Genomic DNA, 22,321 nt, shown 5'->3' on the forward strand with positions numbered 1-22,321 from the left:
CCCTCGTCTTCAGGCCCAAACTCTTCAACCCCAATCCCTAGTGACAAAGTTATTCACTTTGTAAGACCACCATCCACTCAAGACTGTAACACTTCATGTACTAGACAAATGTAATCCAGGCAGCAATCCCATTAGCTCCCAAATGTAAAATTTACAAGACAGGGTGGTTTTGTAATTCAACGCTGGCTTATTGTATTGGAGTACTGAGTCTTTCCAAAGCAATGAAGAATTAATAAAGAACGTTTAGGCTTTTTGTTAGTCCCTGGTACCTGGTCATTTTTTTAAATTCCACCTGGGTCAAGGTTCCCATCAAGCTGAGCCAATGGTAGAAGGTGAAGTTGAACCACTGCAGACCACTGATTGGTCAGACAGAATCGTCACTAATGCGACACGGGACATCCTGCACAAACCCGTAGTGATATCATGTTTTTATTGACTTGACTATAGCAGAGGGTAAAACTTACCCCCAAAGAAAGTGCTTTTTTCTGAGCTTTCAAACTCATTGGTTTGTTTAAAACCTGGCTGATTAACGGACCACTTCTTTCTCTCTGCAAACTCAAACTTCATTGTCGAGGACCAAGCATCCTGCAATTACAACACAATATTGTCATAACGGATAGAAATAATGGTAAAAAACGAAGACAAAAAGAGCCAGGTTGTAATAGACGGATTGTTTAAGTCAGCACATGAATGTGACTCATACACACATTTTAAATCAAATATGGGACAGAAAACAGTAATGTACAGAGCCATGGTCAGCTGGAACTCTTTACCGGTCCACATCATTCAGGAAAATTCTCAAGTACATTTCAAAAGGTTGCTAAAAAATTATTTAAGTATTATAAAGTAAATTTGAACTGTGTCTGTGGCTATGTATGCATATATTATTATGTACACTTATTTGTATTTACTTTTGTTTGGCCTTAGGATGGCGATAATTGGATGACCATTTTAGTTTTCACTTCATACAGCACTGTAAATTGCATGAAATGATGAGCTGTTTTGTTTTGTTTTAATTTTGTTGTATGTATGTTTATGTATGTTTTGTATGTGTGAGGACCCCAGGAAGAATAGCCAATGCTCATGCTAGTGACAAAGACATAAACTGTTAAACTGATCTTCGAAATCCAGTCTCATTTTAGTCATACAAAATCTAAAATTGTACCTAATTCATTGCTAAAAAGAGAACTTCCTTTTTTTCCTCATTCACCAACTATTCCAATATCCTCTTGTGAGGTCCTGACTGACACATTCAATCTGTATCTATAACGTTATACAGACCAGACTGAGTAGTAATCAGGCCTGTGAGTGTGAGTGTGTGTGTGTGTGTGTGTGTGTGTGTGTGTGTGTGTGTGTGTGTGTGTGTGTGTGTGTGTGTGTGTGTGTCTGTGTGTGCGTGCGTGCATGCCTGCGTGTGTGTGTGTGTGTGTCTGTGTGTGCGTGCATGCATGCGTATCTGTGTGTGTGTGAGACCAGTAGGGATCTCATAATTATGATTGCTGAGGACACGTGCTGCTCAAATTCTTCAATGATTGCCTCTAAACGAAACATAAATGCCAAACAAAACAATAAACCCTTCGAGAGAGAGAGACAGAGACAGAGACAGAGAGAGACAGAGACAGAGACTGAAGTCAAAAGATATGATTCTACACTGTATTGAAGTAAACATGTATTATTTTGAATTGTATTTTAGTGAACATGTATTGTTTGAACTGTTTTAGGTCATCACAAACGGGTTTTGATAATCACTTAGAATAAGAATGTTATTCTCACTTTTAAACTCATTGACCCAGAGATTCTGTGTTTCACACACCAACCTTGCCTGTATCACCCCTAAAAGCCAGATGTTGGTTTTAAGTCGTTAAAGACATCGTTAAATAGGTGAAGAAAAGTTTAAATGTCTGAAAAGGGATAGTTTATGTGAAGAACTCATGGGAAAGGAATATAGTTAAGATTCGAATCGAAGATAGAGGTTGACTTTTGACCTTAGGGGACTTTGGAATTTCAAGTCCTGGTGAGAACTATTGACCTCGACCAGAAGCGAATCCAGCCAATTAGGACACTTGGGGAAGGTGATCAGCTTACACAGCTCCTCCTCACGGAACTCTGATTCGCTTGGGAGGAAAATGGGAAGGAAGAGTCGAGACATCTCCGCCCCAAAAATAGATATGAATACTGATGTTTTTGAGTGTAAAAATGCTTTTTGGTTTGGTGAGTTGGTTGGTCCTGATATCTGTGTCCGCATCGCATCACAAACCTGAAGTCACTTTCATCTCGTTTGATGAGTTGGTTTGATCCCGACGCATTTATCTGCATCGCATCACAAACCTGAAAGTCCGGAGTACTCGAGTACTCTGTATAACTTGTATATGTGTTTGGTTTCCTACCAGAAGTAAACTCAGATAATTTGTTATAACTTTGATTCCGGTGTTTTCAATTCCTTTCTTAATTTAATAGAGATCCAGCCTCATCCAACGAACGGCGCGTAGCAGAGGTGTTCTGCTCCAACAAGACAGAGACAGAGAGAGAGAGAGAGAGAGAGAGAGAGAGAGAGAGAGAGAGAGAGAGAGAGACAGAGACAGAGACAGAGACAGAGAGAGAGAGAGAGACAGAGACAGAGACAGAGACAGAGAGAGAGAGAGAGAGAGAGAGAGAGAGAGAGAGAGAGAGAGAGAGAGAGAGAGAAATGACAACATCATATACTTGGAGTCTGTTTCTTGAAGATATCCAGACCACAATAACATGAGCAAAAAGTGACCAAAAGGGACCTGAAAACAAGGAGCAGATGGAAAAACAACCACATAAAAGTGCAAGTGTGCTTTCATGCGTGTGTTCTTGTATTTAAACATTACATTATACACTGCACTCATTAAGGCTATGATTGTGTCTCATTTTTCATTACGTTTTATGATCCTTTTCACACAGGTATCCTCTCCTCAGCTTTCTATCTATGTTTCAAAGTTTTTCCTCATTCCTGACACTCTGTCTTCTCCTCAGAAGCCAAGCCAAGTCAAACTATAGCTGCTCGTCCAGACAGACAGTCACTGTATGCCTTTTGTGTCAAACCCTCGGGCCATTGGCACATCTCTCTGTTTGTCTCTCTAGTAAAAATGTGTCTCTTTTTTAAAATCCGTTGCTGTTTTGGCTCCGCTTCAGAGTCATAAAGTATCTCAGATCCTCGGGAGATGATTCAGCTTTGAACTCTCCATTCTGTTTCATTCATTTCCAGTCTCTAACATGATGATGAGCAGCACACTCTCATAAAGTACCTATACACACAAATGAATATGCACCCATGTACAGTGCGAACAAACAAAAGGCTTTGCTTTGCCGTTTAGCTTCATTTAAGCACTGATGTTAACTGTGATTGATTCTCTTTTTAATGCTTTGGGACAAAAGTAATTTCCATAAGGTTACAAAAACAATGTTGGGCGCTTTGAAACTCCTCAGATTAATGTGTTTATTTCATATGATTAGTAGAAAAACGGTACTTTCAGTAAAAAAACAACATCTGACGTACACTCAGTGGCTCCTTGGTGCTCTCTGGTCAACACTGAATGATTGATCGTTCAAAAGGGGATTTTCGGGAAAGAAAGAAAAAGTTGGATACTCTGGTGCGCCGTCATTCCTTTGAGTTAAAGTAATGGTTTGTTCAGGAAGAAAGATGATTTGTAGAGAGAAAACTAAAATAAATAAAAACTGCAAATTCAAAAATGAGAAATCTGCAATATTATTGCTCAGCTGCATTGAAGTTAGCACTTAGGGATACATTTTATTCACATTCATGCCAAGCGGCCACATTCCATTACATTTGTGCAATACATTCAAATGTCCAGTTTTGAACTTTAAAATGAATAGTACACTTTCAATAATTCAATTAATGGACGAGTTGTCATTCAAGCTGACACTTATGTCTTCATTCTTTAATGACAGACTTTTCAAAGTTATCTTAATCTGGGGAAAAAATATCTAAATGAGTGAAAATGTTTTGTCAGACAGTCCCTTAACCCCAACCTTCATTAGCCAATAACACAATGGACTGAGAAAACTATGCAGAGGAATACACATTGAATGAGAGACACTCGTACACAGCTTTCTTCCAAAACATTGCAGGCATTCCAGCTGTAATACCACTGAGATTCAGTATCAGTGCAGGGACTCAGACGTGTGTGTGAGTGTGTCAGCGACAAACCGAGAGAGAGATGGTATTACACTAGAGATTGTAGGTATTGCCTCATTATGATTCATCCCTGTGCTACGTGTGCATGTAGGCAAACGTACCAGCCACAGAGGGGCATTAAGCGAATATTAGAGATTTTGAATGAAGACACTCGAGGCATTTGTTTTTTTGGATTCTTTATTTCAAGCCAAGCAAGCCATGTTACTGCAGGGACAAGTCAAATATGTATTGATATTGAAGCACGTTACTGTAAGTCTATTTCCTTTATTAAGCCCTAATCACAATTCTGCCTCAAACATGTTCAAATAACAGCATTACCCAAAAACAATAGAACTTTATTAAAACGGTAACATTTTATTAATCTTAGTCTGATCACATATTTACATGATTTAACTCTGAAAGTCTGTTTTAAAAGAAGCTGATATATATAATCTCTACAGTGGATTTATCCTGAAATAAAAAAGGAAAAAAAAAAAACCTAACCTCCATCAACCGTATATTCTTGAAAAAAACAAAGCATTATATTAAACTTCCAGTGATTTAGTTTATATCTAGTTTAATACAAAACAACTTTTAGACCCTGGTGTGTGTCATCCTGGATCCTACATTTCCCATAATGCAACTCATTATAATCTTTCATTTGAGCCTTGCTTCCTCCTAAATGCTCATATCTTTTAAACGCCACTTTCAAAGATCTTTCAGAGCCACCAAATACCGTATAGACTCCGTTTTTGTTACAAGCTGTTTAGTACTTCTCAGGATGAGTAAACCAAACTTCAAGTGTAAAGTCAGTCGGGTGCCCCTTTAAAGCTGAATAAACTAAGAGCAAACAGGGATAGCATGCATGATGACTTACAATGGTGAGGTTGACATGTTTTTGGTTACTAACATCTACAGCTGTCAAAAACGTTACAGGGATAGCCAAAGATTTACCCAAATATACTGAAAACTGACAAATGAAAACCTTAAGAAAAAAGAAAATAATAAAAAATAGACACTGATAAAAACTCATGTTCCTAATTTGGCCATAACAGTTCGCTAAGGTAGTTCATTTCGCAAATACTTAAGGCCCCAAAATAAGGCCTCATCCTGTTGTTTGACCTCTGCAATGATGCAGAATGTTTAAGTGGGTTGTCTTTGCGTAACTGACCATTCAGCAGGAAGCATTTTTACGTTATGCTGAAAATACGGAAAGACCGTTTCTGTGAAAGTGTATTTGATAGTGTGGACAGGTTTTTTTCCTGTCAAGGTCAGAAAAGGCTAATATTCCATGGTCATAATCAAGCTGCACTCTGACTCTTTTGGGAAATGAATCTTCAGATACAAGTTCCACATCATCCTCTGGAGTAAGTTCACGCAGGGTGTCAGTGCAAGGGCCCCTGTAAATGGCCCAGATCTTTGTATGGAGGTTTTCTTTACTTGCCACACCAAGAGCCCAATACTCTTCTACCTCCACATCCCAGCTGTGTTTTCCACGGCTAAAGCCTTCAGAGCCAAGAACGTCATTGGCGCGCAGCCTTTCTGGGTTTTCAGGAAGGGTCTGACTCGTGTTCATTGTTGTTGAACGAGTCATGTGTTCGGATATACTAAGGAAGCTGCCGCCAGTGTTGGGGTCCAGAGTAACTGGAGCTTCAGGGAAAAGCAAATATAAACAAAAGGGGGATATTAATTGTGACGTTTATTAAATTAAAAAGGTAAATGTTCTCTTAAAGGCATTTCAGTCTATTCATGGAAAAGCCAGGTGTTGCTTTCCTGATAAAAATTAACAGTATCTTGACATGCCTTTGCAGTTTAAAATGTAAAATATAACAAAGCAAAAACACTTTGCTTACTGTGTTCGATTATGTCCTTCATCTTCATCCAGACTGTGAATAACAGGTTCCCAGTGTGTTTGGCCTCGTCAAGAAGGGCTCCTAATGGAGTCTCAGGGTCTGGTAGGTTGAACTGGGATCTGAAGGAATTAAGTTATTGTTGCATGTTTAAGTTATAACAGTCATCATTTTCATCATAGGAAACCCATGTTTTGGAATTGTTCATGACTGGTATCTATTCTTCACTAGCTTTCATGGTAACTTCTTTATATAGGAGTTTGCATTGTCAAAATCCGCCATTATCACACAAAACATTTAAACAGTATGATTCACTTTTGAAAATATTTTCAGTTAACTTCCCCTCTTTTGAACCACCCTTAAACTTTTGAATGTCATGTCCATGACTTTCCCCCCACCTTGGATTTGATCCTCCCAAACAATCATAAGCTCTGCTGCTAAGGTGGACACTTTTAAATGTTTGACAGGAAACCACTTACCGCTCCAGAGTGGATTTGACATTCTGTTAAATAAAGAGAAAACAGGATAGCAAATCAATATTTAAATTCTGTTAAATACTCAATATTATGTTCTGAATTTACATTAAGAAAGGTAATCATTTAGTACCAGCATAAATGTCATGTTGTCAGCCTTGATGTCCTTCTGTAGGGTTTTGAGTTTGTCTGTTAACGAGGAGATCTCTGCTGTCAAATGTATAATCCTGATGTCCATTGAATCACTTTTGAGCATTGCCTCCATCCTCACTGCATCAATCCTAGCACTCTCCTCTGATTGCAGGAACTGGTAAAGCTTCTGAAACTCCTCTTTGATCGTCTTCTCCGTCTGCTGAGCTTGGAGCTGAGGAGAAACAATTTTTTTTTTTAAATTAAAAAGTCAACACATGCTGTTTTCCGCTTGTAAATTCATTCCAGCATGTCTGTGACTCACCTTGATGTGGTTTGGCATTTTATCACACTTGAGCTTTTCCTTTATTAATGACCCTTGTTTCATTTTGAAACTCATCACCTTAGGACTGAGTTGAGCCTACAAAAAAAGGTACATACGTTACCTGACTATTCAGTGGGTGAGTTACACAACACATTTGCCTGGTATGTGAAATATGAATCATTCTAAATAAAGTGATGAAAACTACAAAACATTTCTACACTGCTTTTATTCTTACCCTGAAGAATTCAGCTGCCTCGTTGATGGGGATGCAGTTGTGCTTCTTGTGTTTTTGTGAATCCCTACATACGACACAGATGAGCTGTCGGTCATCTTGACAGAAGAGCTTCAGTTTCTCACTGTGCAGGCTGCAGATCAGATCCTTGGATCCTGACTTAGATCCCTGACTCTTCTCTCGTCTCAAATTGTCACACAGGTTTCTCAGTGCTAGATTATATGGAGGCTGTTCCGATGGAAAAAGTCCCTTACATGTCGGGCAACTCTGGAGAGCACTCTGTCTCCACCACTGCTGAAGACAGTGCTTACAGAAGCTGTGACCGCACAACAACACAACAGGATCCCTGAAGATATCACAGCAAACAGGGCAGGTAAAGTCCACCTCATCCGGTGAAACATTAGCAGCCATTCTGACTTCTCCTGAGGCTTTCAGACTGTTCACTTACTTTCACTTTCAGAGTTTGAGTAGTATTTCAAATCTTTAGCTCCAAGTGTTAAATCATTAAACATTTGTTTAACTAGATGTTTTTACAAACACATTACCATGAGCAGTTTCATGTGCTGACTCATGTCACTTATTTCCTTCTTCCTGTCTTCTGAGTAAAAAGAGAGGGGTTTTTACCACAGTGAAGTTGGTTTTATGTTGGATGTTCAACAGACATTCAGTCAGATCTAGAGGCTCTTCTTCCTCATTTGTTATGCAGTTAAAGGGCAGTTAGCTCCTATCCGATTCATAGCTCTTAACCAAAGGGTATTTACTAATAAATGACTGTTTCAATGGCACAAAGCCTTTGTTATTTTAAAAATCTCCATGCTAACTTGCCCATACTACTGAAAATAATGATTAGGAGAAATAGTTGAAAAACGTTTAATGAAAAGTGTCATTTACTTTCAAAGCTTTCATGTCATGTGACCTATTGATTCCCAATGCATACCAGATATTTCACTATACTGGAAAAATAAGACACATCTTTTTATTGGATTTACGATTTTAGTTTTGTCTGTCTAGTCATGGTTTTATTTTGAAATTCTGTTCTCCCTGTGTCTGATTGTCTGATTGTGTTCACCTGTTGCCCTTGTGTTTCTGCCTCACTGCCCAGCTGTGTCTTGTCCTGTGATTACCCTGCTGTGTATTTAGTCTTGTCTTCCCCCTGTGCTCCATGTCTGATCGTTGTCTTTGTTGTCACCCTCCATGTTTGCAGTAGGGCCTGGCTCATTTCGTGGCATCTGCAGGTTTTTGTCTGGATGCTACCTCGTGCTACCTGTTTATGGATTTATGGTTTTGTCTTGTTTTTTCATTGTCAACAGCTTTTCTTTTTTTTTTAATTAAAGCTCGCTTTTTGTTACACTTTGGAACCCGCTTCTCCTCAATCTGCATTTGGGTCCTGCCTCACCCCAAACCCTGATAATAACATGGAAGCTATATAAAAATAAATAAGAATCATCTATTAACTGCTTTTGTAAAATACATTAATGAAACATGAGTAATCACAAAAGATGTGCTTTGCATCATTTTTATTAAGCTTATATGAAGAAGTTAGCATGGAGGTTTTGAAAAGAACATTGGGTTTGATACCAACAGTGGCGGCTGGTGGAAAATATTTTAGGTGGGGCTGTGGAAATGGTGATCAAACAATACTAGAGGGGTCCGGGGGGATGCTCCCCCGGTAATTTTTTTTGAGAAAAGACCCCTTAAATCATGACTTCTGGTGATGTTAGAGGGGGGGAGAAGGACAATTTGAGGCTTAAAAATATGAGAAGACTGATCAATACCTCCATAACTTCAGTGTGGTTAGCTATGAATCTTCCAAAACTTCCAAACACCTTGTCCTGGACATAGTTTCTACAGCATAAACTGTGCAACAGTACAGTAGGCCCACACAAACTGCAGAACACCGGGGCTTTTGGAACACTGATTTAATTCCCATTTAACCTGTTATGGGGCTTTTTTTCCCCGTTTTTTTCTCTCACGAAACTGTGTCTCAGGGCTTCTTAAAATGTAATAAACTATTCATGTGTCCTACTCAGAGGAAACGCATCTAACTGATGATATGAACCATGTTTACCAAAACAAAACACAAGTCTCACAAGAATCGTCTAAATGAGCCCTGAGCGAAAAATGCTAACGCGCTCTAGGTATAAATCAATCGATATACTTATCGGATATGCACAAACAAGCTTACAAGCTGAGATTCCACATATTTTATAAATATAAGTATCATCACTGAGCGATCAGAACTCGCGAGGGGAAGCAAATACAGACATCACACGATGTAGCTTTAGGTAGCAAAACATGGAGATATGCTCACCTTTTGCAGAATAACAATTCTGATCAAAAACGAGAAAAACGCAGCTGAAGGTTAATCCATAAATTAATCCAATGTGTCTGTCACTTTGAAAAATGATTGATGATCCATAATTCCATTTTTATGTCAAAAACTGAGTTTTCATTAGCTGCTAATGTGGTAGCTTCCAGAGTGTATGACAGCTTCCTGTTTTGTCTCCTTGGATACGAGTCCAAACAACTCACAGACTGCACCGGGCGCTCACGTAGGAGCCCTGTGACCATCATATTTGATGACGCTGATTGGCTGAAATTATGTTTTCGCGGCATAGTTTACACATTACAGATAGCAACAGTCAGCTGCTAGTGGCTGCTGCTGCACTGGTTGAGGGCTCCTCTCTTAGCGCCCAGACGAGAGAAGGTACACGGGCAAGGCCAGGCAGGAAACCTGAACATCGATTGTTGTGACATCGTGAGTGAGTGCGGTATATTTTTTTGTGCCTGTCCAGTCCACTGTCCTCCATCTGCGCGCGCCCGCGAGACGTTCTACGATGCGTTTGCTCCCGTGCTTCCACTATGAGTTCGGTCCAAATTCACATTTTACGTTGCCCGATTACATTAATTCATGTTGCTTTTAATTTTCTAAGTTTTTTTAAAGGGAAACACATGTTTGCTCTTATTTTATTATGTAATCGTTAGTTTTGATAATCAAAAATAAAAATGTTGGAAACTATATTTTCGCCCAGTCATTTTTGATCAATGAATGGGTGGGCCCAGTGACAGAGTGGGTGGGCCTAGGCCCAGTAGGCCCACCCATAACGCCGCGGCTGCCTGTGACCATCAGATTTGACGACGCTGATTGGCTGAAATTATGTTTCAGCGGCATAGTTTAAAGATAGCAACAGTTGGCTTCTGCTGCACTTGCTGCACTCTCGTCTGGGCGCTGTGCATAGCGCCCAGACGAGAGGGAGTAATGATACACGGGCAAGGCCAGGCAGGAAACATGTGACTTATCAGTAACTTTAGACATCGTAACACAATTTTAAACGAGATTTTATTGTAGATTATACATTTTACTGATACCAATTATATAATATTTACCTTGTTCATTAAAAATAAAAATAAAAATATATATATTTTTTAAAATATATTTTTTATTTTTATTTTTATTTTTATTTTTTAATATGGGAAGAGGTGGGGCGGCGCCCCTAGCGCCCCTATGGACCGGCCGCCACTGGATACCAAACATAAAACCAACTGCACCACAGATCACTTTTTAAAAATGTTGCAGTGCAATAAATAGAAACATTCATGGCAAAAACAATGCGGAAAGAATATATCCTGGTTATCTGATTATTAATATGATCTGATGAGTCTTTAACAAATTGCTAAATTAATGTAGTAGACCATAATCAACCTTCATGCACATCACCAGTGCAAAGGAGTATTGACATTAAGCTTTAAAAAAGACCTTTAAAATGTAACCAAGTCTTAAAGCAAAACCTTTTTTTAAAGTTTAATGTGGGCATTAATCTCTGGCTTTTACTTTTATGAGCTGAGCATTTTTTTCTTCACAAAAGTGCTTTGTGGCAATAAACCTGAGCTGTCTATTAGACACATTGTAAACAGGTCAAAAGTTAGCTGGCACTTAAATAATAGGTAAAACAGAAAGTGAACGCAACCATAATGTCTCAAAACAGTGAGCATCAAACTGTGACTGCAGCAAACAATGACAGTATGTAAGTGGTAGGAAAAAGTCAGACATCACTTCCTGGTATGTGAGAGAGACTCTCACCACTGAAACATGCAATGCAAGAATCACAGAACCAACAATTAACTGAGAATTTCAGTTCCTTTACTTTTATTTATTTTTAAATTGAGTGCTCAGTATAGTATTTTTTTTATAATACATCTTTTTTTTATTGCAACATCTTCAATTTACACCACAGTACAGAAGACAATTCAGGTTGCACAACATTTTGGATTAATTACATCCCATCCCTCTACCATACACCCACCCCCCAGTTCCTTTACTTTTTAAGAGTGTTCATTTATTCAGATTTGAAAACAAAACTTAACAAAATTGAAAATCCTGGAAAAGGGAACATAGACCAGATTAAAACTATGCTAAAGAGCAGGGTCTGTAACCGGGTATTATAATGGGAATTATATCATCTAGAAGCTGATACAATCTTAACAGTGGATTTATCCTGAAATGAAACAAAAGATATTTTAAAGATTATTTCAAAACCTTTCAACAGATTCATACTCAACCTAACCTCTATCAACCTGTATATTCTTAAAGAAAACAATGGATGATATTAAACAGATTTTCCAGTGATTTAGTTTGGATCTAGTTTAATACAAAATAACTTTTAGACCCTGGTATGGGTGATCCTGGTTCCTACATTTCCCATAATGCAACTCATTAGCATCTTTCATTTGAGCCTCCCTTCCTCCTAAATGCTCATATTTTTTAAACGCCACTTTCAAAGATCTTTCAGAGCCATGAAATACCGTATACACTCTGTTTTTTTACAAGCTGTTTAGTACTTCTCAGGAGGAGTAAACCAAACTTCAAGTGTAAAGTCAATAGAGGGCCCTTTTAAAGCTGAATAAACTAAGAGCAAACAGGGATAGCAAAGATTTACACAAATATACTGAAAACTGACAAATTCAAACTTAAAACGTATATTTAAAAAGAAAAGAATAAAAAGTAGACACTAATAAAACTCATATTCCTAATTTGGCCATAACAGTTCGGTAAGTTAGTTCATTTCGCAAACTGGCCCCAAAATAAGGTCTCTTTCTGTTGTTTGACCTCTGCAATAATGTAGAATGTTTAAGTGGTTTGTCTTTGCACAACTGACCATTCAGCAGGAAGCATTTTTACGTTTCACTGAAAATACGGAAAGACCGTTTCCGTGAAAGTGTATTTAATTGTGTTTAAAGGTTTTTTCCTGTCAAGGTCAAGAAATGCTAATATTCCATGGTCATAATCAAGCTGCACTCTGACTCTTTTGGGAAATGAATCTTCAGATACAATTTTCATAAAATCCTCTGGAGTAAGTTCCCACACCTTGTCAGTGCAACTGCACATGTAAATGCCCCATTTCTTTCCACAGGTGTTATCCTTACAAGTCACAGCAATAACCCAATAACCTTCTACCTCCACATCCCAGCTGTGTTTTCCACAGCTAAACCCATCAGAGCCAAGGATGTCTGAGGCGCTCAGCCTTTCTGGGTTTTCAGGAAGGGTCTGACACTTGTCCATTGTTGTTGAACGAGTCATGTGATCGGATATAATAAGTATGCTGGAGCCAGTGTTGGGGTCCAGAGTAATCGGAGCTTGAAGGGGAAATAAAATATTTATTGTGATGTTCATTATAGTAAAGGTAAATGTTCTACTTAAGGCATTACAGTGTATTCATAGAAAACCTGGAAGTTGCTTTCCTGATAAAAGGAAGTTACCTAAACGTGTATCTGTAGGTTAAAAAACTCTGCTTACTGTATTGGATGATGTCCTTCATCTTCTTCCAGACTGTGAATAACAGGTTCCCAGTGTGTTTGGACTCGTCAAGAAGGGCTCCTAATGGAGTCTCAGGGTCTGGTAGGTTGAAGATGGATCTAAAGAAATATAAGAAGCCAAAGATTATCAGTCGAAATATTTTAAATAACAATAATAAATATTGGTACCATTTCTATCTGGTGCATAGAAACAAATACATTTATTGTTACATATCTTTAACTTGCAAAAGTTTCATTATATTGTTGGGTTTTGTTTATGACTGGCCAGACATTCAAGCAGTATGTTTAAGAAATTGTTTCAAGTTAACCTCAAAACAAGCTTCAAACACCCTAAACTTTTGAAAGTCATGCATCCAGGACTTTTCCCCACACAGTGGACGAGATCAGTCCCAAACTACCATAAGCTATGCTGCTGAAGTGGACACTCTTAAATGTTATATACATATTTGACACGAAACAAATTACTGCTGCAGAGTGGATTTGACATTCTGTTAAATAAAGAGAAAAAATAGGCAAACAAATCTGTCACAGTCTGCTTTCTCACTCACCTATTTTCTGCATTAACATTCCTTAGTCACCTGGTAGCCACACCCTGTCTCTCTCTCTCACTCTGTTACACCCATCAGCTCCAGTAGTATATAGGCCCACTTCACTCTCACCTCAGTGCCAGATCGTACTTTGCAGCATGCCAGTCTTTCCAGTATTACTTCCCAGATTGCTCTCCCGGTTCCGACCCTGCCTGTCCCAGACCTGCCTGCCTCGCCTGATTCCTGACCCTGCCTGTACCCGGACTATTCTGCCACGCCTGCTCCCTGACCCGGTCTGTACCTGCGACTCCCGTCTTGCCTTCTCCTGGAACCCTCGCCTGTCCCCGACCAGCCCTTTGCCTACTACCTGCCTTTTCGTCTCCTACCAGTTATTGCCTTCAATAAAGCTGGTTACTGACTATCCCTGGTTTGCCCGTGTTCTGCATTTTGGTCCTCAGCTCGTTTGTGACAAAATCAATATTAAGATGATGTTAAATACTCAGTGTTATGTTCTAAATATACATTTAGAAAGGTAATCATTTAGTACCAGCATACTAAATAAGTAAATGAATCATACCGAACACAAATAATTTGTTATAATGTCATGCATCCAGGACTTTTCCCCACAATGAATCAATTCACTGTTTGGTTTCGTAAAGATTAAATAATAAATAGAAAATAGTGAGAAATTCCTTCAAAAATATGACTACAAAAAAAACTACAATACAATATTCCCCAACTGAAGTGTGGACTAGAAGTATAAATAAAAAGCTAGAAATGCACAATAAAATACTTAAAATGTAAGTTTATTCCTTGGGTAAATATACTAATATGTCACTACTTAACAGTATAAGCTACAGTTAACTGCCTAACTTTTTGCTAATGTCTTTTCTACAGTATACAAAATTGTGTCCACTAACTTTTCCTTCACTGGTCTATTTATTTGAGATAGTGGTGCGGGGGTGGATTCATGTGAGACTGTTCCTATACTTAAATATTATGTCCATAACCATAAAACATGCAATCCACATAAAGCCAAGTGTTCTGGATCTGGCCACAGTAGCCTCCCCAGGGTGGTGCAGTAAAACAGCCCTGAGCCGCCATTAGGTGGAGCGAGCTGGAAGAAATACTGGACGGAGGCTGGGACCGAACGAGAGCCAGAGCACAGCTGATGGTAAACTAATTTTGTTGGCCTGAAGCACTTGAGACTAAATCCAGAACAAATGTTTAGTGATTACAGAAGGCCACAAACAAAGAATCTTAAAACATGCAAAAACAGCCATATCGATATTTAATGAACTTTTATTGTATTATGTTTGTCTTTCTATCACCGGACAGACAGCAAAAAGATTACAAGTGTAACCAGAGCGGTGGCTCCTCGGCAGGACATTACAGGAATTTACGATGTGTTAAATGTTTCCTTTGTTCCTCCCTGTGGCAGCTCGCTCCAGCAATTAGGGAAGGCAGCGTCCTGCAATGAGTTCATTATCCCTCCCTTTCTATCTTTGACTTCATGTTTATGCAGTCATTACATGTATTGGTTGATACTTCCAGCAGTTAGTCATAAGTAAAGTAAAAAATCCTTGCACTTGCATCTTTGTCTTTCCGACAGACACATGAACATTGGATTTGACTCATGCACCACCATCCTAATTAACAGAAGAAAGCAATTAAACGTAGCTTTTGTGTTGCTTTTATAAGATATAATGTAATCTGAAGAATGTGTTTGAGATGATTTGAACTCTTTGTGCCTGATGAAGCCACAACGAGAGCCACAGCAGAGATTCATTTCTTAGGTTCCCTGGACATACAGTATGTCTGTCAAACAGGATGGGGTAAAGGATATGTATTGAAATACAAATTGCTATCGATCAACCTGTGCATGAAACAATAATATCCATGTGAATAAGTGAAATAAATGACATGTTCAATGTTCAAAATGATCCAGCAGTTAAACACATCTTGACTTTGTCTTCATCTTGTGGTGTTTACGGGAAGTGAAACGTGACCATGCAATCACATATTATGATGTGGATCACATTTTGCACATTTGTATATGTTCTCCCTGAAAACTGCACTCAGTAGGTTAGACAACTAATACATGTGATAGTGAAAGTAGTACATCTTTAGTGAAAACTCTCCTCCAGAGCAAACCATTCAGACAGTCATGTGTCTGTGTGTATAAACCCTCAGTGATGTCCTCTTCAAGGAGGCTGGTTTATTACAGCTTTAAAGGGGACCTATCATGCAAAATGCACTTTTCGATGTCTTCTATACATAAATATGTGTCCCCGGTGTGTCGAGGAACTCACGCAGCGTCAGAAAATAAAACCCTCTCTCTTTTCCTCCGTACCCAAATCTCTAAAAACGGGATTACAACGGAGCTATCAAGTTCATAGACACATTTCTGCATCAAACTGCTGGTTATTGAATCATAAGATATCTGAAGCAGCATTACAAATACTAAACTTCATTCTACAGCTGTGATTCCTTTCAGGTTGATAAAAAAAATGACATTTTCAATCACAATAAATGTTATCGTCCATGTATACAGTACGGAAAACGTCCCAAAGAAACATTGCAACAATGAAAGAATGAAATAGAAGTATTAAATGACTTGCCTGTGGAGAGTAAAACAATATATCCATATCTAAACATAATTCATCAAAAGACCTACAAATATCAGAAAGTTAAACTCATGACTTATAGTGCTATATAGTGTCTCATTATTAACTATGTTGATAAAAGGAGAATTGACAGCTTTCATTTGTTAGTTTGGTTTATTTCATGCAGTTTCAGCACGACATACAAAATGAATACATTTCTTAAAAGCCAAGAATTCACAAAAAACATAATCAAACAATCTCATGACATTAAAGCTATAAAAACATGATAATAAAGTATAACAAAATGATAAACTATAAAAATGAACAAATCATTAGTTTTGTTGCACTGAGACTTTGAGTAAAACGTGTAAAACTCTGCAAATAAAACCTGATCAAATCTTCTTAACATTTAAAATCTTACAGACTCAAATTAAATTCTGATTATCATCTGTTGTTTTTTACCTTGATTATTTCAAAAGGATCTAGACAGACGAAGTCAGAATAAAGTCTGAACCAACACTCCTGAACATCACAGAGAAATCTCACTTTGACAGATTTTGATATCAGCAGTTTTAGCATCACCAGCTTTTCCAATTTTGAAATATGGGAAGAGTTTCTCAGTGAAAGTGTCTCCGTGAGTGCAGATGGGAGTCATGTCTTCAGGGTCGTAGAAGGACACCTCCCCACTCTCATAGTCCAGCTGGACTCTGATCCTCTGGAGATTCTTCTCCACCCTGACAGTCTCACCAGCACCATTAGTGTATTTTCCACTGCGATGTGCTAAACACCAGATTCCATTTTTTGGTGAGGCACGTCTCTTTCCCTTCCTGTCAACTGACTCTTTAGTCAAACCTATATTCCAGTCAGGATGATCTCCCACCTCCACCTCCCAGCTGTGTTTCCCTGAGCTGAAGCCCTCAGAGCCCAGAACAACAGCATAGTTAGTGCATCTCTCTGGATTATCAGGAAACTGCTGATCTTTGTCTCCATGTCTCACACTGGTCAGACCATTAGACAGAGAGAGCCAGCTGTTTGCAGTGTTTGGGTCCAGAATGACAGGACTGATGTAGACCTTCATCTTCTCCCAGACAGCAGCTGCTTCTCGGACAATTGAATCACTTCCTTGTATGTTTCCTCCACTCCTTTGTATTTGTCCCTCTTGTCCTTCAGAGACTTATTGATGAATTGTGATCTTCTCGCTCCCAGGAAAGAAACTTAAAATAATGAGACTAATGGAGTCTCTGAAAAGGTTCAAATTGGTACTTTAATTAAGTAACGTGGTTAAAGAACAAGCATAGGTAAGGAAGAGACAAAGCCGGTGATGTTCCTCGGGAGGCTGCAGCGAAGACAAGAGACCGTGTTGTCCTTTCCGATCTCCTTTATACTCTTCTCGTTCTCTCCCGCTGTGCAGATAGGGGGACCGCCCTCCTCGTTCTTTAATGTGAAACAGAGGATTTCGACATTTTTTATTCCTTGCTTACTTCCTTAAGCCTTTTATCCTCCTTATCTCTTTCATGACTTTTTATTTAAATACTTTATAACAGCTGTAATAGTTAGTTTAGAAATCCTATAAACACTTTTACGACACAGTTCTCATTTACGGCAACTCCTTCTGACGTCATAGCTCATAGATATATATAAACACTAGATGACGCTGCTGGCCAATGGAGACCCATAGATATATATAAACACTAGATGACTCACTCGCGCTGCTGGCCAATGGAGACCCATAGATATATATAAACACTAGATGACTCACCCGCGCTGCTGGCCAATGGAGACCGACGTTGTCACATTGCCGCCATCTTGCTACTGGCAGTGCTCTCATTCATAACATTATGGTTTACTATTTAAATAACCATAGCTTGCTCAATTTTCAACCAATTTTCAAACGGTTTGGTTTTTTATAAACATCAAAGATGTAGTTATAATACTGCATACTTATAATCATGGACTTTCATATGAAAATAACATTAAGCAGATAAAGCAATAGCTATACACACACACAAGGTATTTATATTAAATATTTGCCGGTGTATATATATTTCCATTTATTTTATTATATTGTTAATATTTAAAATAAATTATAAAATAAAAATATATTTATATTTTATATATAAAAATCGGTCTCATGTCACCACTCTGTAAGCCAAGAGTTGTTAATTTAGCAATGCCTTAGCTTGAAGAACAGGGACACAAACTAATGACAATAGCATATGGTGGTATATTATTTAGATATTCACACCTTTATCAGAAGAACCAAACCAACATAAAATGAGCTCACAGACAGGCCAGTTCTGTCTCATTTATCACAATTATTTTTGACATCAGATCTTCATATCGTCCTAGTTTTGTATTGAGTTTCTAGATTTGTAAACAAATCCAGAACCTTTGAAATACGTTACCACTTCACAGCACGGTGCGCCGAGTTCTTGTAGTCGAAAAAAGCCCAAGAATAATATAAACTGTACCCTGTACCCTGTGTCCTTAGTCCATTTACTGTTGTTTGTCTTGTCTTACCCCGGCTGATATCTCACTAAATCCACTGTTTTAATTGTTCCCTATATTGCCCCTATGCCCTGTAAGGTGTCCTTGGGTGTTATGAAAGGCGGCCCCCCAAAATAAATGTATTATTATTATTAAGAAGAACAACTTGGTGTGGTGTGGAGGGGATGTAGGAAGCAGGGGCAGGTGGGGAGAGATGGGGCTTCAAGGTTCAAGGTTATTTTGTTTTAAATGTGTCTTGGAGATAAGGACCAGCTGCACACAATAAAATACAATATAACACAAAACCAATAAGACACACGGTGACACATGGCACACCAACAATCAATCATCGTTCAGCCTCAGCTTTGGTATTCTTTCACAACCATTTTATGGGTTTATTAGACAGACTGAGCAAACATAAACATATGTGGGGAACATAGTGCTGCGTATCAGGGCTGCGAAGTGCAGAAAAAGGCAAAGGAGGTAGAGAGATACAAAGTTTCATATGCTGAAGCAACAGAAAAGAAAAAACACCAAACGGACCCTAGAGATACCCGACATTTTAGTCTAAAAAGAAAGGGTCTGGTTTTAGGGTGAGAGACAGAGAGTGTAAGGACAATCGAGGAGCCAGTACCTGTGACTGAAGGTGGTGAGGCCCATCATGGAACATGAAGATTTAATAAATACATAGTAGGTGGCGATATATGCTCCTAGTGGTAGCGATTCGCCATTAAACAAAGAAGAAGAAACATCAGGGGGAAAGAGAGGGAGACACACAAGCACCCACTACGGCACGTAACACATGTGCACATGTTGGAGCTAATGCCCTTTGAAAAGGACTGTTTTTGTGAGCTTCTGTCTCATGCTGCCACTCTGTAAGCTCAGAGTAGTTGTTTTTGCAATGTGATGCAGCCTTAGCTTAAAAAACAGGGACACAACTAATGTCAACAGCGTATGGTGGTGACTGTCAATGCCATACTGTGTGTCGGCAATGTGCTCCCCGAGCAAAAACACATCCTCTGGACCTATCCTCTTCCGCACAATGTAGAGGACCTCTAGCAGTTTGATGGGCTGTGATCGTCTGGAATCTGCTGATGCCTGGCGAATTACCCACTCTGCTGCCCTGACAACACTCACTGTGCCTTCAGACGGAATCACCAGGCCTCCATTGTTTCTTAAAGTCAGCAGGTGGTAGCTCTTGTCCTTACTGGCAGATGCAGCGTCCGTCACCAGGCTGGCACAGCAGACATCACAGGACAGCTTCTTGAAAGTCCGTCGCACAACAAATCCTGAAATTAGAGGTGGACCGATTAATAATAATTAATAAGCATGGGGAAATTAGAATTTTGGACGGACTGTGAATATTTCTTTTTTTGGACTATCGTCCGATTAATCGCCCATCGTTTTCACCGCAGATTTTGACTATTGGCACAATCGGTTATAAGCTAAATACACTATCGGTCGACCTCTACCTGAAATGTACACAAGAGCGTTGTCCACAAGACCATCGAAGCAGGTGGGAAGGTAGCTGTGGTCATGTACAAGGGCAGGAATGTCAGCAAACGGGGATGGAAGATCTTCTCCTTCTTCTGCAGAGGACATATCTACAGCTGACAGGTTTGTAGATGTGTCGATGTGGTAGGACTGGGCAGCAGAGGACATTGCTACAGCTGGTAGGGACTCTGTGTCATCCTGTGCCGTCACATTACCTTTGCTGCTTGGTTTAACAACCCCACACCGGGCCATCAGCTTCCGGAAGATGTACTTGAACTGGCTGGCATTAGGGTTGTTATTCCAGCCACCTTAAAAAAACACAAGATATGCAAGTATATTACACAGATATTCAATATATCTTTATGCTTTTAAAAAAAATGACAAATTAGAACCAGCCACGCCTGAATGATCTTTTTCCACATAAATTAAGTTGAATGACATTATCATACAGTTCAGACTGTATCACAGTGGTGACAAATTCTGCAAACGGATAGACAAACACACAAGGCAAGGCAAGGCAAGTTTATTTATATAGCACCTTTCAACACAAGGCAATTCAAAGTGCTTTACAAAAATGGAAGACATTATGAAAATGGCATTTAAAATCAGTCATTAAAAAGAAAAGATAATAAAATAAACATTAAAAGAAAAATTACATGGATAAAAGTTAAAAGTTACAGTGCAGTTTAAGATGTGAATAGTTCAATTAAAAGCAGCGGCAAAAAGAAAAGTCTTCAGCCTGGATTTAAAAGTAGTAAGAGTTGCAGCGGACCTGCAGGTTTCTGGGAGTTTGTTCCAGATATTTGGAGCATAATAACTGAATGCTGCTTCTCCATGTTTAGTTCCGACTCTGGGGACAGAAAGCTGACCAGTCCCTGAAGACCTGAGAGATCTGGATGGTTCATAATTTAGCAGTAGGTCAGACATGTATTTTGGGCCTAAACCATTCAAAGCTTTATAAACCAGCAGCAGTATTTTGAAATCTATTCTTTGACACACAGGAAGCCAGTGTAAGGACTTCAGAACAGGAGTGATGTGATCCACTTTCTTAGTGTTAGTGAGGACTCGAGCAGCAGCGTTCTGAATTAGCTGCAGCTTTCTAATAGATTTTTTAGTGAGAGCTGTAAAGACACCATTACAGTAGTCGAGTCTACTGAAGATAAAAGCATGGACAAGTTTTTCCAAATCCTGCTGTGACATTAATCTTTTAATCCTAGATATGTTCTTTAGGTGATAGTAGGCTGATTTAGTAACTGTTTTAATGTGACTGTTGAAACTCAGGTCAGAGTCCATGACTACACCTAGATTTCTGGCTTTATCTGTTGTTTTGAACATTGCAGACTGAAGCTCAGCGCTAACTTTTATACGTTCTGCCTTGGCTCCAAAAACCATTACCTCAGTTTTATCTTTGTTTAATTGGAGAAAGTTCTGACACATCCAGTCATTGATTTGTTCAATGCACTTACTCAGTGTTTGAATTGGAGCATAATCTCCTGGTGAAATTGTTACGTAAATTTGTGTGTCATCCGCATAGCTATGGTAACTTATTTTGTTGTTTTTCATTATCTGAGCCAGTGGTAGCATGTAGATGTTAAAGAGAAGAGGCCCCAAGATGGAGCCTTGAGGTACCCCACATGTCATGTTTGTCAACTCAGATGTGTATTTACCTATAGAAACAAAGTTTTTTCTGTCCTTTAAGTAGGACTCAAACCAATTTAGAACTGTTGCCGAAAGTCCCACCCAGTTTTCTAGTCGGTCTAGTAATATGTTGTGGTCAACAGTGTCAAACGCAGCACTGAGATCTAATAATACTAACACTGAAGTTCTGCCACTGTCTGTGTTTAAGTGGATGTCATTCAAGACCTTTACAAGAGCAGTCTCAGTGCTCTGGTTTGGACGAAATCCTGACTGGAACACATCCAAACAGTTATTTAAATGCAAGAAGTTACTCAACTGTTGAAATACAACTTTTTCAATGATTTTACCTAGAAATGGCAGGTTTGATATTGGCCTGTAATTGTTCATTACTGAAGCATCTAGATTATTCTTTTTTAAGAGCGGTTTAATGACTGCAGTTTTCAGGGCCTCTGGAAAAATACCTGAGTGAAGAGATGCGTTTACTATATGAAGTAGATCTGAGGCCATGCAAGGAAAAACATCTTTGAAAAATCCTGTTGGAATAATATCAAGGCAGCAGGAGGAGGATTTCAGAAGTTGAATAATGT

General features: G+C 38.9%; 2 protein-coding genes and 1 pseudogene across 10 annotated transcripts in view; all 3 read right to left on the bottom strand.

Moving 5' to 3' along the window:
• The window catches only part of LOC117481873, a 140,085-nt gene that overhangs the window by 21,513 nt on the left and 96,251 nt on the right, over positions 1–22,321 (bottom strand). For 4 of the 9 annotated variants that reach the window (XM_034129794.1, XM_034129792.1, XM_034129789.1 and 1 more), the window contains 2 exons: positions 20,075–20,404; positions 18,949–19,891 (listed from right to left, as the gene is read on the bottom strand). The exons of the other annotated variants lie outside the window; for them this stretch is intronic. In XM_034129794.1, the coding sequence (XP_033985685.1) occupies positions 19,422–19,891; positions 20,075–20,404 (800 nt within the window). In that variant the 3' untranslated portion in view covers positions 18,949–19,421. Of the gene's footprint in view, positions 1–18,948; positions 19,892–20,074; positions 20,405–22,321 lie in introns of those variants that run through there. 9 annotated transcript variants of the gene reach the window in all.
• Positions 4,340–7,579, bottom strand: LOC117481865 (zinc-binding protein A33-like). Its single transcript, XM_034129779.1, has 6 exons — positions 7,172–7,579; positions 6,937–7,032; positions 6,616–6,846; positions 6,489–6,511; positions 6,013–6,131; positions 4,340–5,809 (listed from the first exon to the last, which is right to left on the bottom strand). The coding sequence occupies exons 1-6, from the start codon at positions 7,577–7,579 to the stop codon at positions 5,355–5,357; spliced, it is 1,332 nt and encodes a 443-aa protein (XP_033985670.1). The 3' UTR covers positions 4,340–5,354.
• On the bottom strand, positions 11,478–17,193 carry LOC117481915 (annotated as a pseudogene).

This window comes from Trematomus bernacchii, unplaced genomic scaffold (assembly GCF_902827165.1).
Source record: "Trematomus bernacchii unplaced genomic scaffold, fTreBer1.1, whole genome shotgun sequence".
In the NCBI taxonomy this organism is placed as follows: domain Eukaryota; kingdom Metazoa; phylum Chordata; class Actinopteri; order Perciformes; family Nototheniidae; genus Trematomus; species Trematomus bernacchii.

Bases quoted from the DNA above. Each gene is read 5' to 3' on its own strand.
- LOC117481865 (XM_034129779.1), bottom strand. From the start codon at position 7,579: ATGGCTGCTAATGTTTCACCGGATGAGGTGGACTTTACCTGCCCTGTT. The intron at 6,512-6,615 runs GTACTAAATGAT...TTTATTTAACAG, and splicing joins ACAACATGACATTTATGCTG to AATGTCAAATCCACTCTGGA. The intron at 5,810-6,012 runs GTAAGCAAAGTG...TTTTCCCTGAAG, and splicing joins GAAGGACATAATCGAACACA to CTCCAGTTACTCTGGACCCC.